Here is a 15,774-nt window from a genome sequence, read left to right as displayed (position 1 = left end):
AGGGGAAACATGAGAAATATAAAATTTTTATCAATTCCTTGGCCCAGAAAGTCCGTAAAATTCTCAAGAATCATTGTTGTACTTCAACCTCTGCGGAAACCGTATTGTGAGTAATTTAGCAAGCTGTATTTTCCAGAGACGTTTGTCACCTTCTTGTGAATTATTTTTACCCGGATACAGGCTAAATAATTCAGTATTGCTATGGGTCTGTAATTGTTGTATACTGATCACGAGTCCATTTTCTAAAGTGGTCGTACCATGCTTGTCTTCATACTTTCCGGCATTACACCTGTCCTAATTGTTTAGTTTATATTAAACTGACAGCGTCTTAGTGTCACTAAAAGTGCAGGCGATATCTCTTATAATAATTGCATCAGTTCCTGACGATCGAGTAATGGGAATTTAACGCACTGGTTCCCATAGCTCAACCTCTGCAACTTCTAACATGAATGTGAAGTGCACATTGGAACTTTTGAAAGTGTTGAATGAATTGCAGAGCTTCTCGTTCGTCAAAATCATAACCAGTCACTTTTTTACTAATACAATGTTATCGCCACCGTCTTTACCTTTCTTTCCTACAATGGAAAAACGCATTGAATCTGGCAATTTGAAAATGCGAAAATTGGTGGTACTCATTCATGGATGTTGGTCTCTGTTAAGAACAAACAAGTGCGGCAATATCGACTGAACACACATCTGCAATGTGTCCCAATACTTTTTCAGACTTCTAATATTGACATGCAGTAGTTCAAATGCAACATGACCCGAATGTCCAAACACCCGGACTTGTTTTCTTTCTGTCCAGTCCGCAGAAGTATAAAAGTTTTTAGACATGATAAACGACTTTGGATAACACTTCTTATACCCGTGTCACACGGGCAACTCGGATCTCCTTCGAACTTCCTTCCCTTAAAGGACCGCAAAGGAGTTTCACCTCAAAGGAGTTAGCTCCGTGTCACACGGCCTATAAGCGAACTTCTGAAAGCTGCCACTGGGGGCCCATTAGGCGCTGCTCACTTCGTACGCAGTCATGAAAGAAACACGTTATATATTGATAAAAAGTTTTGGTTACTTGTCTTTTCTTACAAAATCGCGTTCACCAAAACAACAAAATATGGCGCAGTCAGAGCAAACGCAGCAGCCATTCCGAGAACGCCCGGTTCGAGAGTCGAATGTCAGTCGAGTCGAATCTTTGTCAGTGCTCAAATACTATATTATATGCAATAAAAACAGTTATAATTGCTGGTAAAAGTGAAATTAATAAAAATGAGGGTGATTTCTTGACTCGAAATTCAAGCACGCTGGGAACAAGAGTACTTCAGTCCCTTCAGTCTGCAAGGGAGATCTTCCATCTCCTTTCGCTAGGAACTTCCTTAAACTTCCTTTGCTAAAGGACTGCGCGCATCTCCCTCGAGATAAAGATGTCCTTTGTTGAAGGCAGTTAAAAGGACTTTAGCCGCGTCCGTGTGAGAGGGGTATTGAAAGGGCACCAAGCTTCCAGCTTCTTTACTATTATATGTGCCTATTATGGACCTATAGGAAGCGATAGTGCATGCCTCTAGCTCGCTTCTTTGACAGCTATAGCAGCCTCTTCATAGCTGTCAAATTCTTATTAACGTACATTTTCATTTTTTTTAAGGACTTTCAGTTTCTTAAAGGGACAGACAACCGATTTTTAAGGACCTAGCTTTTTATGGCGCAACGCGAAGCTCACCCTCGGTAGTGTTTACATCTGCAGCGGTTACTTCCAAAAGCGCGTGGATATTTAGTTAGCAGAATTTTTCGATCTGAGCAGCCTCTAAAAAAGTAAGAGTCCCGGCCTGCTCCAGCAACGCTGAGAAGTGAGAGAGATGTCGATAGCCCGCCTCGCAAATTGTGAAAGCCGCCTATCGTTCCGTTTTCACAGGAGTGAGTGTAACTGTTGTTAACCACCTACCATTTTGACCTTTTCAACCACTTTTGAAAACAAAAAAGCTGGTGCAATAAGTTCGCGTTGATGTACAGGCATTTCTTATATTTGTGCCGCGTTTTCCCCCAAGTACACGGCTACGTCATGGCTGGCTGGCTCCCGTCGTCGTCGTTCTGTAGATAGACGAGCCAATGCAACTCATCGAAAACGAAGGCGAAGGCAGCGCCACTTTTCTGCTCACTACAAACGAAGAATTATCTCCACGTTGTAAGTCAGGAAAAACTTATAATAATAAAAAAGGAACCATACTACATTTCAATACTAATACAAAGACCAGGAACTGCGTACGCTAGTAGAAGGTCACGTGGTGGACCTTCTATGCAGCTTCATGTCTTTGTCGCGTGGGGCGCCAAAGGTCATTTTTCGAGACATTTAGTGATGAATAAAAAATATAAACATACGCTTAATGAGAAAAACATGGCTCGTTTTAACCACTACGATAGGGAATCATTCCATCAGCAGGGTTATCTCGAGTCATGTTCTGAGCGGTTGTCTGTCCCTTTAACCTCTTGTCTCGAGCCTCCCAGCTAACGAAACACATAAATATAGCGAGAGTTATTCCACGAATAGCCTCAGAATGGTGATGATTGCGGGTGGGAAGCCCAGATTTCGTGGTGAGGGCCTAAGAATATATACACTCACAAACATTGATAACCTGAATCCCTAGGTAATTTCTTCGTTAGTATAGTTCCAATTTTTCAACTTCCAGTTTCAATCGAGAGTCGTTTGACCTAAACTATAGCCTCTAGTTCAATAGTTTTCTTTTTCGGGTTTTTGACCTCTTCTTTGTTTGTTTCAAAGGACTTCAAGATCACGTCGCGATTCTCGGACAGTACACCTAGATAGCTTCTATAGTCTGAATAGCGATAGCTTATATTTTAATTTTGGAATTAGTGGCGTCGTGCTTCGCTAGCTGCATATTGATACGAAGCCATCAAATGGCCCATTGAGCGAGAAAGCCGGCGCCTGTAGCAGCGAAACGGCGCTTAAATTTTCATTGGCTGCGACGCCATGTCACGTGAGCGCCTCGACGGAGCAGAGCGGGCGAAAGGGAACACCTTCTGCTGCGCTGGCGCTCCAGGTGTTGCGTGAGGGGAGAGGGCATCGCCGCAACGCCACGTCACCCTCGCTCTGGGAAGCCTGTGTTATCCGCGCGTTCCTTGTCCGCGCAAGGTCCCGCCTGCGTTCTAACTTCGCCTCGGTAATCGCTATAAAGAATTATCGTATAAGAACTGAATGAATTCGAAAGGGAAAACGTTGGAGGTAGGGTGTTTCGAACCTACGACCCCACGCTTAGAAGTCAGCGAGTTTCTTACCTACTGGGCTAAACCAGCGCCTCCTACATAGCAGGCCTGTACACTCTGCTTTATATGACATCATGTTACTTGGACCAAAACTTCCATTGCCAAGCCCGGCGTGACGAAAGCGGTGACGACAAAATCGCCGCGGCTTGCTCGGGAGCGTCCCCAAGATTCTATGGCAGTCGGGCAAGGTAGCATGACATCACGGACCGAAGTACACCGGCCTTGTGCTATCTAGGAGGCGTTGGCCAAGCGTCTCAACGCGCTCGCTTGCCCGCGAGGAGTTCATAATTCGAAGGACCGCTCAGCGGCGCTCAGTTGGACATTAATGCTTTCGCATCCACAATTCATAAAATGTGCTTAAGTGTCCTCGGATTGTTCCTGACGCTTCTCTGGTTTATTAAAGTGCTCAGTACTGCATCAAGCCTATAGCTATAACCTGTATCGAGGCTGGATATGTCAGGGGTCCCAGGGGGCCAGTCCCTACCGGCTTCTGCATCAGTCGCGATCTACTCTAAGTACATTTCTAGCATGACCATGATCTCATATTTTCATCCAGAAATGCGCATACGGCTCTTCTTCGTAAGCCAGGAGCATTCTCAGAAATGACAGCGATTGCTGCAGTCATAGTAGGCAAGGCACTGGCTTTCAGGTAAGATGGCCTTTATGCAAGCAAAACAATCTTGAGAAAGTGAAATCGTTTGCAGAAATCTAACGTAAGCTTCAGCGCAACCGTGTACGAATATCAAGGAGAGTTTAAAAACTTGAGGAAAGGAGCGAGCAAAACTAGGGGCAGTCAGCCTGGCGGAGAAAGGCTAAAAGAAACAAAATTTAATCAGAATCATTCTTTACATGAAGAACAAAGTATTTATTTATTTATTTAGTTAGTTAGTTATTTGTAAATGCTGCAGCTCGTCAGAACTATTACAGGAGTGGGGCACTGAAAAAAAGGGAGCAAACACACGACCGGCCGCGGTGGCTTAGCGTCATGGTGTTGCGCTGCTAAGCACGAGGTCCCAGGATCAAAATCCCGGCAGCGGGGCCCGCATTTTGATGGAGGCGAAATGCAAAAAGGCCTGTGTCCCGTGCATTGGGAGCACGTTAAAGATCCCCTGGTGGTCAAAATCAATCCGGAGCCCCCCAGTTCGGCGTGCCTCATAATCAAATCGGGGTTTTCACACGTCTAAAACCCAAGACTTCTTTCATTCAATCATTCATTCAAGCAAACACAATCAAAAACACTAAAGCACCTTGAAAAACCCCAACTACAATGAAATGATTTTATGTGTAAATCTTACACCATACTGTATCAGGGGGGTGGTTTCAGCACAGAGTAGTTTATATCAGACCACGTATACAGGGCAAGCACTACCACCTCTGTCATACTTTCTGTCGCTTCTAAGAACTTTAAATCCGGGAGGGATTATCTTGGCGTCATACGCGCAACTTTGGAGCCATGTTTCCATGACACCGACAATTTGAGCGGTATTGGATGCGATTAAAGAGAAAATCTGGAAATTTATTACTAGGTCTTCTGGAATTGACATCGGGGATACATATGTCAGAGTTGACGTGATGTTAGCCAGGGTTCGTTCGTGGAGCATCTGCGGAAGCAAGGCTAGGAATTTCATTGAGAGCGTTAGAACATTGCCCACAAAAGCGTGGTCGTATCTCTGATGGACAGTGGAACCATTATCTCGGAATGCGGCTTTGGTAACCCATAGCTTTCTTGAACAGATCACAGATGCGGGAGAGAACTCCTCTCATATGCAAAACTTCATAGTTTTAAACAATATTTTTGTTTTCGGTGGTGCAGCAGTTTCAAAATAGCTGGAGGGGCCCCATTATCACGACGTGTGCCAAGCATATGAAACCTTTCTGTTTGAGGGCATTCAACTTTACTGTATATGAAAAGAATGTTGCAACCCTTGACACAAAAGCATCGCTATTTTCCTCAACAGTTTTCGGAAGACCATGTTAGGTGAGGTTGTTCCACCGTGAACGATTTTCGATCCTATCGTTATGAGGAGAAATGTCGTTAATCGTAGCCGACAGCAGACTTACTGCAGTGCCCTGATTCAGAGTTCAATTTGAGAGGAAACTTCGTATATGACAGGCTCATGCCGACTCTGCTCGGCTCTGTGCGACTTCCATTTGGCGGCCCGCGTCCGCCTGACACTCTCAAACAAGAAAACTATACGGGGACGCATACAGCCGAAACTTGACCGCGTCCGAATTTGATTGCTTCGCTCTATTCCCAAATTCGCGCTTGCACGCGCTCTGTGTGTGTGGGGGCTATTCATCGGTTTCGAGGCTTCCGACGCTCAGAATGCGCGAATGTGCTTTTGCCGTTTCGCACGCGCACATGGATGCCAGGCGTGTAGCCAGAATATTTTTTAGGGGGGGGGGGCAAGCGTACCTGCCGTGCTTGCTTAGCTATGGTGTTGCGCTGCTACGCACGAGGTCGCGGTATCAAATCCCGGCCACGGCGGCCGCATTTCGACGGGGGCGGAATGTGAAAACACCCGTGTATTTTGGTGCACGTTAAAGAACGCCCAGGTGGTCCACATTATTCCGGGGTCCCCCACCATGGCGTGCCTCATAATCGGATCGTGGCTACGTAAAACCCCAGAAATTTAATCTAACACGATTTGCACGAGAAACTGAAATGCGTAATCAACTATAATGATCAAAATATCGCTAATTAACTTTTAAACTAATAAATTTGTGGCACATATTGGAATTTCCCAGTTGTAGCCAGTGAGTTCGCAAGTCATATCCACTTGAAACAAATTCTGAGGATGACAACAGTTTCGCGATTTGCGTTCCCAACGTTAGCGGCGAAACGCATTGGTGTTCTAGTTATGTTTGAACTCCAATGCACAAGAAGTTGTTTTATTGAAGAAGTAACTGGAAGAGCGGGGCATCTTTACCGCAAGTTTGACAGCGCTTATCTCAAAGCTTTTAGTTTAAAAATTCGCTAAAACAAATTTGGTGTTTTACGTGCCAGAACCACGATCTGATTATGAGGCACGCCGTAGTGCGGGACTCCGGAATAATTTGGACCACCTGGGGTTCTTTAACGTGCACCTAAATCTAAGCACACGGGTGTTTTCGCATTTAGCCCCCATCGAAATGCGGCCGCCGTGGCCGGGATTCGATCCCGTGACCTCGTGCTAATAGCAGCCCAACACCATAGCCACTAAGCAACCACGGAGGGTAAAAATTCGCAACATATGGATGTGCCTTGTGAAAGTACTGGCATTAATTTATAAACTGGAATATGTGCGCTAAAGTAACTAGTTCAATAGTTGATAGAAGTTTTTAAAATAATCAATTATATATTTTAATTTTCGTGCGAGTAATGTTCACCTATTTGAGTAATCCAGCTTAGCCAATAGATTTGTGCGACATGTTACATGTAATTTTTTTAATTCTGTTTACGATAAAAAAAAGTCGCAGTTTCGCCCAAAAGGTGAAGCATCGATTATGATAGCAAATTAGTAGACATATACGAAATAAGGATAGGAGCTTTATCGATCGTATAAAGTTGGAAGCAATAGCTTACTAACTAAATTGACAAGCATGAGGTCACGTGCGCGCAAGCTAACATGAACATATCTCGCTCGATGACCGCGGAAACTCGCTGTCGGAACACTGGAGTGAGGAAGCGCGGCAGCAGCAGCGAGTGAATTGACCTTCATGCTGTGCCTCTCACTTCACGGCGACAGCGACGACCTCTGAGCCATCATCACGGCAACATCACGGCGACGGCAGAAAAGCGCCTGGAGTGTCCATATAACTGCTATCACAATAAAAACAACCGATATAGTATAAATATGGCTGAAGCTTCAGCGAGTGCCTCTGCTGTGAATATATATGTATGCCTGTATTATCCTAGAGTAATCAAGCTCGAACGGAAAAATTCACGTATGATCAGCAAGACCGGAAGACTACTTGGAAGTATATCATATAGCTAATTGGCCTTGCACTGACGCGTACACACACCTTCTTTATGGAGGAGGAAAACTAATACTCATGTCCAATCACTCAGCGAACGTCTTGTGTTTCTTTTTCTGCGCCTGTGTTTGAATTCTCCTGTTCGCGTGTTATTTGCCCGAAATGGCGCAAGCAGAGCGCCGTGCGTGCAATATGCGCAGATACGGCGCCGTGGCGGCTCTGGTGCGCTCGGCGACCCCGGCCTCGCTGTACACGCCGCACACGGGAATGCTGAAGTACCTGCCCGACCACCCGAAGATCCCCGCCGCCGCAGTCACTGTCGAGGACGCCGCATTGCTGACAAGGCTCGTGGAACGCGGTGAGCTTCACTCGGTTGGTGAAGGTGGCGAGCAGTGCGGGTAATTTAATCGCGGAAACTTTGACGTTATAACGAGAAGTGGCTCTCGTGTGGTCTTATCTAGGTGTTTCCAAAGGAATAAAAAAATTAACTTACTGCAACAAATAGAAAGCGTCATCATTTTTTTGTCATCTTTGATGTATGAATGAATGAGGTTTTTATTCATAATAGACAAGATACAGTACAAGGGAATATTATACAGGAGGAGGTCCCGAGGTCAAAGACTGTAACGGGACCTCCTGTACAGCGTATAAGTAAAAATATAAACAACAGTTGCAACAAATAATGAAAAAAGTAAAAAAATAGCAAACATAGCATTGGTTTATGTTTAGCAGTACTAATACAAATCAGCAGCACGCATGCTAGTAAAAAATTATAATTATTATTACATTCGACTAATTACAGAAGTAACTATAACGCCATTATGAAACTAAATTGATAATGAGACATAACCAACCTAACTTTTATTTGTGCAGCGTAAGTATTAACAAAATGTACATTTGGAAGGGTGAAAAGGAAAAAAAAAGACAGCTTAGTGGTTGGAGATGATAAAATGTTGTCTTTTAGTTCTCGTTTAAATTGAAATGATTTACATGACTTAATAGTAGGAGGTAGTGTGTTCCTGAAGGAAACGGACGAAAAATGGATACTGTGCTTACTATAATTTGTGCGTACCTTGGGAAGAATAAAATTATTGTTTCGTGTAAATCGCGTAAGATTAGCATTCATTAGACAAGATTGAGGTAACAGACTCTTGCGGTGAGCGTAATCTAGTTGTCGGTATAAAAAGCGTACCAAGATTAAAGTTAACAAGTTCGTCTACAGTAAGACTGTTATAGTTATGTAATAACTGTTCGGAATTGAAATGGTTAGGACTAAATGTGATTATTTTATCAGCCTGGTTTTGTAATACCTGTAATGATCGTAAGTGGGTACGATAAGTATTGCCCCAGCACGCAATACAATAGTCTATATGTGAATTGATAAATGAGTAGTATAAAGAGAGTAGTGTTTTATGGTTAAATACGTACCGAGCTTTTAAAAGTGCCCTTATTCCGTATGTTGCCTTCTGCCTAATGTTGGCTATGTGTTGATAAAATTTAAGGTTACAATCAAGTTCTACACCCAAATAGTTACCGGAAGTACTATGCGTGATAAGATTATTACCAAGGTAGAGCGGAAGAATTAATGCGGATGAGTGTTGGTGGGACATGAATAAAACAAATTTAGTTTTAAACGAGCTTATATTGAGCTGGTTAATACTGCACCAATTTAGCACGTTGTTTAAGTCAGTATTAAGTTTCGAGACTCGGTTCCTTATAAACAAATGTCAGAGTTAAAGATAGTTGTGTCATCTGCATAAAGAATGTAGTTAGAAGAAAGCAGGCAATTAGGTAGGTCAATAACATATATTAAAAACAACAGCGGACCAAGTATGGGTCCCTGTGGTACACCAATGTTTGTTGTCATTGATTTAGAAAGAACACTATTAATTCTAATTCTTTGTCCTCTGTTTTTTTAGTAATCTTGTATTAAAGCAGGACCTGTTATTCTGATAGATTCAAGTTTAAAGGATAAAATTCAGTGGTTAATTTTATCAAATGCTTTAGTTAAATCCACGAACACTGATCCAGCATACATACCCTTATCGATTGCCATCTTTAATTGTTCAGTTAGGGCGATGAGAGCACGTTCAGTTGAATAACCCTTGCGGAAGCCGAATTGGAATGGTGAAATAATACTAAATTTAGATAGGTACTTAGCGCACTTTTCTACCAGTCGTTCAATAACTTTGCTAAAAAAGGGTAGAATGCATATTGGCCTATAATTAGTAATTAAGGTACAGTCACCCTTTCTAGATACTGGAGTAATTCTACCTTGTTTTAGTACTTGTGGGAAGGTTCCAGTCTTAAACATTAGGTTAATAATAATTGCGAGAGCATCTGAGATTAGGTGCCCAATTAGCTTGATGTGATTCGAATGAATATTATCAGGACTTCCACTTGTTGCTTTTAAATTTCTTATAATGTTTTCTATTTCCTCTGCTTTAGTTGTAAACAAAAAAAACGAGTGAGGTAGGCGTCGCATTAAATGGTTATATTGCGTGGGTATATGCGAATCGCTACTAAAGAAAAATTCTGCAAGAGCATCAGCAATATCTTGTGAGGTGGTGTACGCTTTGTCGTTATGAATAATTTTTTTAAAAATATCGCAATTGTTTCGCCTATTAAAAATTATTTGCTATTCTACATTTCTTACTAATGTCTTCTCCGCATTCTAATATTTTTTTCTCGTAATAAAGTTTCTTTTTAGCTTTTTTTAGTTCGATACCAAGAAAGTTGGCAAATTTTTATACCTCCTAGTCAAATTGCCGTTAAATGGCCGTAGTTACGTCTTCTTATACAGATTTTCTTTTTTCTGCGCATCAAGCTTATCTGACTGCCAAGGATTCTGTGGGGACACAAACTTTTTTTTTCTCTTGCATTTGACTTTGCGGGTATGGCAGTCAGAATACGATTTTAGTACAGATATAAAGAACGAGAAGGCCGTTCGTGGATCTTTCATATCTGCTATAGACGACCAATCAGCTTGGCTCAGTGAATAAATGAAAGCTTCTTTGTCAAGTGTTAGCTTTGTGTAAGTGGCTTTGACAGAGCTTTCATTATTCTGAAAGCGTAAAAATATCGGGTAGTGATGAGTCAGATTTTGTAGCAGGCCAAAGTATCCTGCCAGACTGTACCAGACAGACTGTAACAGACTGTATCCTGCCAAAGCCGCACTAACTGTGCCAGGTCTCCTTTCTGAGGAAAACATGTAATTTTTTTGTTGTGGCACTCGTGTGTCGCTGCTTGCCAACAAACAGAGAATGGCTGCTGTGCCAATTCCGTGGCATTGCAGGTCGGCATTGGAGCGCACTTGTTTTCGCATTTTTTGTCTCCAAAGCTGTGCGTCTTCATTACAAGTGCGTGAATTAAGAAGGATGCAAGGGTTGGAAACGAACAGCGTAAAGCACAAGGCCTGCGATGCGCGAGAATGATTAACCATGATTCTGGAATTCAGTGTCTCCTCATTGATCGGTGTCTGTGCGCTCCGCGCGCAACACGGAGAAGCGGGCGCATCCGGCAGCTAAATGCATTTTACTGCACCGCGGGTCTACATCAAATCGGCATTGGAGTGCTTTTTCCAGTTCTTTGTCTTTCTCTTTTTCCGCAAACCCAGTCCACATAATCTGTGACGGCTGGCGATGATCCTGCGTCGGTGCCCGGAGTCACCAGTGTGTCCGTACAAACCAAGCTGCACAAACTTTACGAAGACAACGTCTTCTTTGGTGACTTCACACGTGCGTGTCGTACGTGGCATCCGGGAATCTGTGCGGCCTCTTGGTCAAAAACGGTCCTTTCGCGCCTCCTTTCGAGCGTGGTAGCAAGACGCAAAAGGCAGCAAAATGTAGGTCTCAAGGTAACAAAAAGCGATAATTAGTCGCAGGGCAGGCAACATTAACGGTACGGGCGTAATTAGCGCCATTGTAGTAAAATATTGACCACGGTGCACCATACTCCCGGATAGACCCGCTTGGCATATTGAAAAAAAAAAGAAAGAAAGAAAGAGAGAAAGAAAGAAAGAAAGGCGTATCAACCAAATACGACGCGAAAGAAGACGCCGACATGCATGCGCGTAAAAAAACAGAGCGAATAAAAAAAAAACTCAGCCTGAATAAAACAAACAGGTAGTCCGGAAAGAAAATGTTAAGTCCGGCAATGGAACGAATAAAATAATGCAAATAACGCAAAAATATTATGCGATTATGCAACATTGCATCAGTCCTCGTAGGTGCTGACGCTACGTAGGCGCTGTGCGACATGTACAGCCTTCAAGATTGGCCCATGTCGCAATGGAACAGGTAGCAATTCACGTCTCTTCGCTACAGTACAAAAACCACCACCACCACCAACAACAACACAAAAAGAAACACACACAAAAAAAGAACCATTCGTCATGAATTTGCCGTCATACTATCGTCGTTGTCTTGCTGCTGCTGCTGTCCTCACGCACACGCGCACGCACGAAGCTGCTCGCCTTCGAACCCGTCGGCCCGTCTGGTAACGTTTTGCAGAACCTCAAACGATGATGGGTGGCTACCAGAAGAATACTTCGCATAACATCGATTCCTACATCGTGCAGGATCTGCACATTGTCTTCGTCACAAACGTCCTCAACTTGACTGTTTATTTAGTTTACCACATAATTTACGTTCAGTGTACCTCTTAAGCTTACGAGTTGTAGCCGATGAGTTCGCAACGCGTATTCACTTGAAATGAAGTCTGAGATCTACACCAGTTTCGAGATAATTTTCAAAGGGTCTGATGAAATGCATTAGTGTTCCAGTTACTTTTGTGCTTCAATGTATAAAACAACGTCTCCTTAAATAATGTAGGTGGAACAACAGTGCATTTTTGCGGCAAGTTTGACGGCGCATATCTCGAAACTAGTGCCATCCTCAGAACAAGTCGATATGCCTTGCAAACTCGTTTGATAAAATTCGTAGATTGAAATACGTGCCGTAATGTAATTAACAACAAATAATTCATATAATTATGTTAACTACTAAATTAGGCATTTTGATTTCTCGTAGAAACAATGGCCGCCTCATCGAATAATCTAGCGCAAGGGTTAGAAATGTGCCATCTGCCACAGGCAATTTTCAAAAATTTAGTGCAGCTACAACACTAAGGAAAAGCCTCAGACCTGCAGGTAGATGATAATTTTGGAGCTGTTTACCAATATATAGCTAAACAGAACTTTTCTGAATATTTGCAAAGTCATTCGTGTGATCACACTCGTGAAACATAGCAAGATCCCACTTTTTCAGGCCCCGAAGCCACACAGGCTACCTTTGTAAGGTCGTGGAGAAAATTGCCGACCAATGAAAGTGTTTTCAAATGGCATGACAGTTTCTACTGCGGCATTGCACTAGTAGTGCTGGATCTTGTCATATGAGTTTAACACGTTGAAAATTAACCGTACACTCTTAAAATTTTAACACCCTTATGGGTGTAATGCGGGTGTATTCATCTTTTCACCCTTGTAAACACCCTTGAAACACTCTTTTTTAACGGAAAAGGGTGTACAACAAGAAAACACCCTTGGAACACCCCAGTCTTTCTAATTTACACCCTAAATATAAGGGAGTAAATGAACAAGCTTACAGTATATGAAATGAACATTGCCAGTTAAGGCGTTGATATTGGCTATACATGAAACGCGCGCTACCTGCGCTTGAATTAGGTAGCTGGAATGATTAGATCGGGGCATCTAGGCAGCATCGCACTGGCTCCGAACAGTGGTCAAAAATGAAGTTTCCCACGAATGTTGATATCGAACGGATGACACTAACGCGCAGACTTTGCATAGACAGATATCTGCAAAAGGCTTCATATGATCAATGGCAAAATATTTACAATGCTATCACTGAATACTTAAAGGTGTGCAACCAGCTAGACTGGAAATGGTTAGGAGTCAGGGCTAATGGTAAATAGCTCACCAACTTAAGGTTTGTAGATGACATTGGCATACTCAGCAACGCTGCAGACTATTTGCAAGAAACGTTTGAGGACCTTGTCGAAGAAAGTGTAAGAGCCTGATTGAGAGTTAGTATGCAGAAGAGAAAAGTAATGTTCCGCAGCCTGGCGAGAGAACGAATGTCATGGTCGGCAGTCAGCCTCTAAAACCTGCGCAGAAATATGTTTATTGAGGTTAATTACTAGCAGGGGCCTCTGATCAAGGGAATTAACAAAAATAAAAAATTAGCTGGAGAGCTTACGGCAGGCATTACTAAATCATGACCAGGGAGCTTACTGCTAACCATTGCTTTCTACCGTTACTAACGTATGGGGCCAAAACTTGGAAGTTACCAAAGAAGCTCGGGAAGACGTTGAGGACCGCGCAACGAGCGATGGTATGAAAATTATTAGGCATGACGATAATAGACTGGAAGACAGCGATGTGGATTAGAGAGCGAACGGGGATAGCTGATATTCTGGTTGACATTAAGAGGAAGAAGTCGTGCTGGGCAGACATTGCAATGCGTAAGGGAGAGAACTGCTGGTCTATTGGAGTTGCAGAATGGGTGCTAAGGGAAGGGAAGCACAGTCGAGGACGGCAGAGAATAATGTGGACGTGATGGAATTGGGAAACTTGAAGACACGTGGAATCAGTTAGCACAAGACAGGGGTATTGGAGATCGCTGGAGAAGCTTTTGTCCTGCGATGGACGTCAAAATAAGCTGATGATGATAATGATGATGATGTGACGACATCCATGCTAGCTTCGCGGCATGTCATTCATGTTATGTCATGCATGCGTGTCATGCTCGTTCTGATAGCTCGATTTGCATCTATTGCGGAAGGGGGTAGGGGGCTAGTAGCGGCGTGCACAGTGGGGCACGCCGGGCACTTGTAACGCTCACTAACAGTAAAATTTTTGCTGCTTTGGCAATGGCCCCGCTCCTTCCCCCTCCACGGTCAATTAGGACCCGCCCCCCCTCACACGAAAAAGTTTTCTGGCTACGCCACTGTGGGGAGGGGGGTGTAAGATTGCTCTAGACCCCTCCCCCTAACTTGTCAACGGAAACGGGGGAGGGGAGGGCAGTGCCGCCGGGCCGCAAACCTCAGGCAGCCATATTACCGGCTGCATTTCCCTTTGGACGTGAATACTGCTCTAATGTCATTACACTGTAGAATTCGTGGCGGTTCAAAGGCATGCGACAACAAAAAAAAAAAAAGACAACCCGCCGTGGTTGCTCAGTGGCTATGGTGTTGGGCTGCTGAGCACGAGGTCGCGGGATCGAATCCCGGCCACGGCGGCCGCATTTCGATGGAGGCGAAATGCGAAAACACCCGTGTGCTTAGATTTAGGTGCACGTTAAAGAACCCCAGGTGGTCAAAATTTCCGGAGTCCTCCACTACGGCGTGCCTCATAATCAGAAAGTGGTTTTGGCACGTAAAACCCCAAATATTAAAATAAAAAAAGACACATACAGCCATCAGTAAGTCTTAGCTTGAGCAGATCTTTGGGAGCTCGGCAAGATTCTCAAAGAAAAAAAAAAGCTTGGCACCCCTCTTACAGGCATTGTCAACTCTGGGTCCCACCGCTGACTGCACATTTCCGGCAAAAAAAATCACACAGGAACTCCTCTCGGATTTGTCTAAGTGTGCCTAAGCATTGTGACTCTTCCTCATCTACACGCAGTCCATGTCGTTATCAATGTTATGAGACTTGATCCGACAAGTATAAGCGACAGCGCTGCGGCGACACGAGCTGCTCTGGTCGGCGGCGCAAGCAAAGTACTGCAGGTGGCGGGGCCAGACGCGCTGGTGACGTTCCGTTCGTTTTGAGCCGTTATCGCTCTTTAGCCCTTCTCATCCGCGTCGAACCATTATCAACCGTTCTCCGGCGGCGGCTGCTTGCGGCACGGCCGCGCGAACCGTATCTTGAAAGCGAACTGCATTGTGGACAGAGTGTGCCCACTGCTGAAAACTTCACGCGCTGTGTTCTCACCGTTTACTTCGCTTTGAAAACAGACGCGCGTACACCTATCTTGAAAGTGATCTGCGAAAAGCGCATAGTGCGGCATAAGCTGAAAGCTTCGTGAGCGCAGTGTCCTCGCCGCTTCGGTCGCGTTGAAGCGAGAGCTAGCACGAAGGTGAATTCACTCGCTGCTGCGGGTTCTATTTTGAAAGATATCGTGCGGTACGGACTGACGGACGGATGGTTTTTCTTGTTGGGTAAGTATAGAAATGCTTACGTTATAAAAAAAATCGCAGGGTTCGCGAATTTCGCGACAAGAACCAACACCAACCTACACCCCCGCCCCCCGCTGAGCGATGCCGTCTTGATCGCCCCCTCCCAACCCCGGGAAAAGGGACACTGCCTCTCTATCTCAGTTGAAGAAACGATGATGAAACGTTAACAACGACAAGAACGGCATTTCCTAACGAGTTGTTTTATGGTCTCTGAGATTCGCGCGCGAGGCTGGCGCGCGCGAACCTGGGAGGCCATAATTGGCCGCTTAATAGCAGAAAAAGACAAAGATAATGCCAAACGACACAGTTAAAAATTCAAACAAAGAACTGATCTTAGCTATACTG

The 15,774-nt window shown here is 44.1% G+C and overlaps 1 protein-coding gene across 1 annotated transcript in view; it reads left to right on the top strand.

Moving 5' to 3' along the window:
- Positions 1 to 15,774, top strand: part of LOC142559736 (carboxypeptidase Q-like) — a 44,319-nt gene that overhangs the window by 13,687 nt on the left and 14,858 nt on the right. The window contains exon 4 of the mRNA XM_075671332.1: positions 7,431 to 7,588. Coding sequence (XP_075527447.1) covers positions 7,431 to 7,588 — 158 coding nt within the window. The remainder of the gene's footprint in view (positions 1 to 7,430; positions 7,589 to 15,774) is intronic.

Source organism: Dermacentor variabilis, chromosome 1 (genome assembly GCF_050947875.1).
Source record: "Dermacentor variabilis isolate Ectoservices chromosome 1, ASM5094787v1, whole genome shotgun sequence".
In the NCBI taxonomy this organism is placed as follows: domain Eukaryota; kingdom Metazoa; phylum Arthropoda; class Arachnida; order Ixodida; family Ixodidae; genus Dermacentor; species Dermacentor variabilis.
Note: the sequence above shows the minus strand (reverse complement) of the source record. Positions and strands in the feature narration are given on the sequence as shown.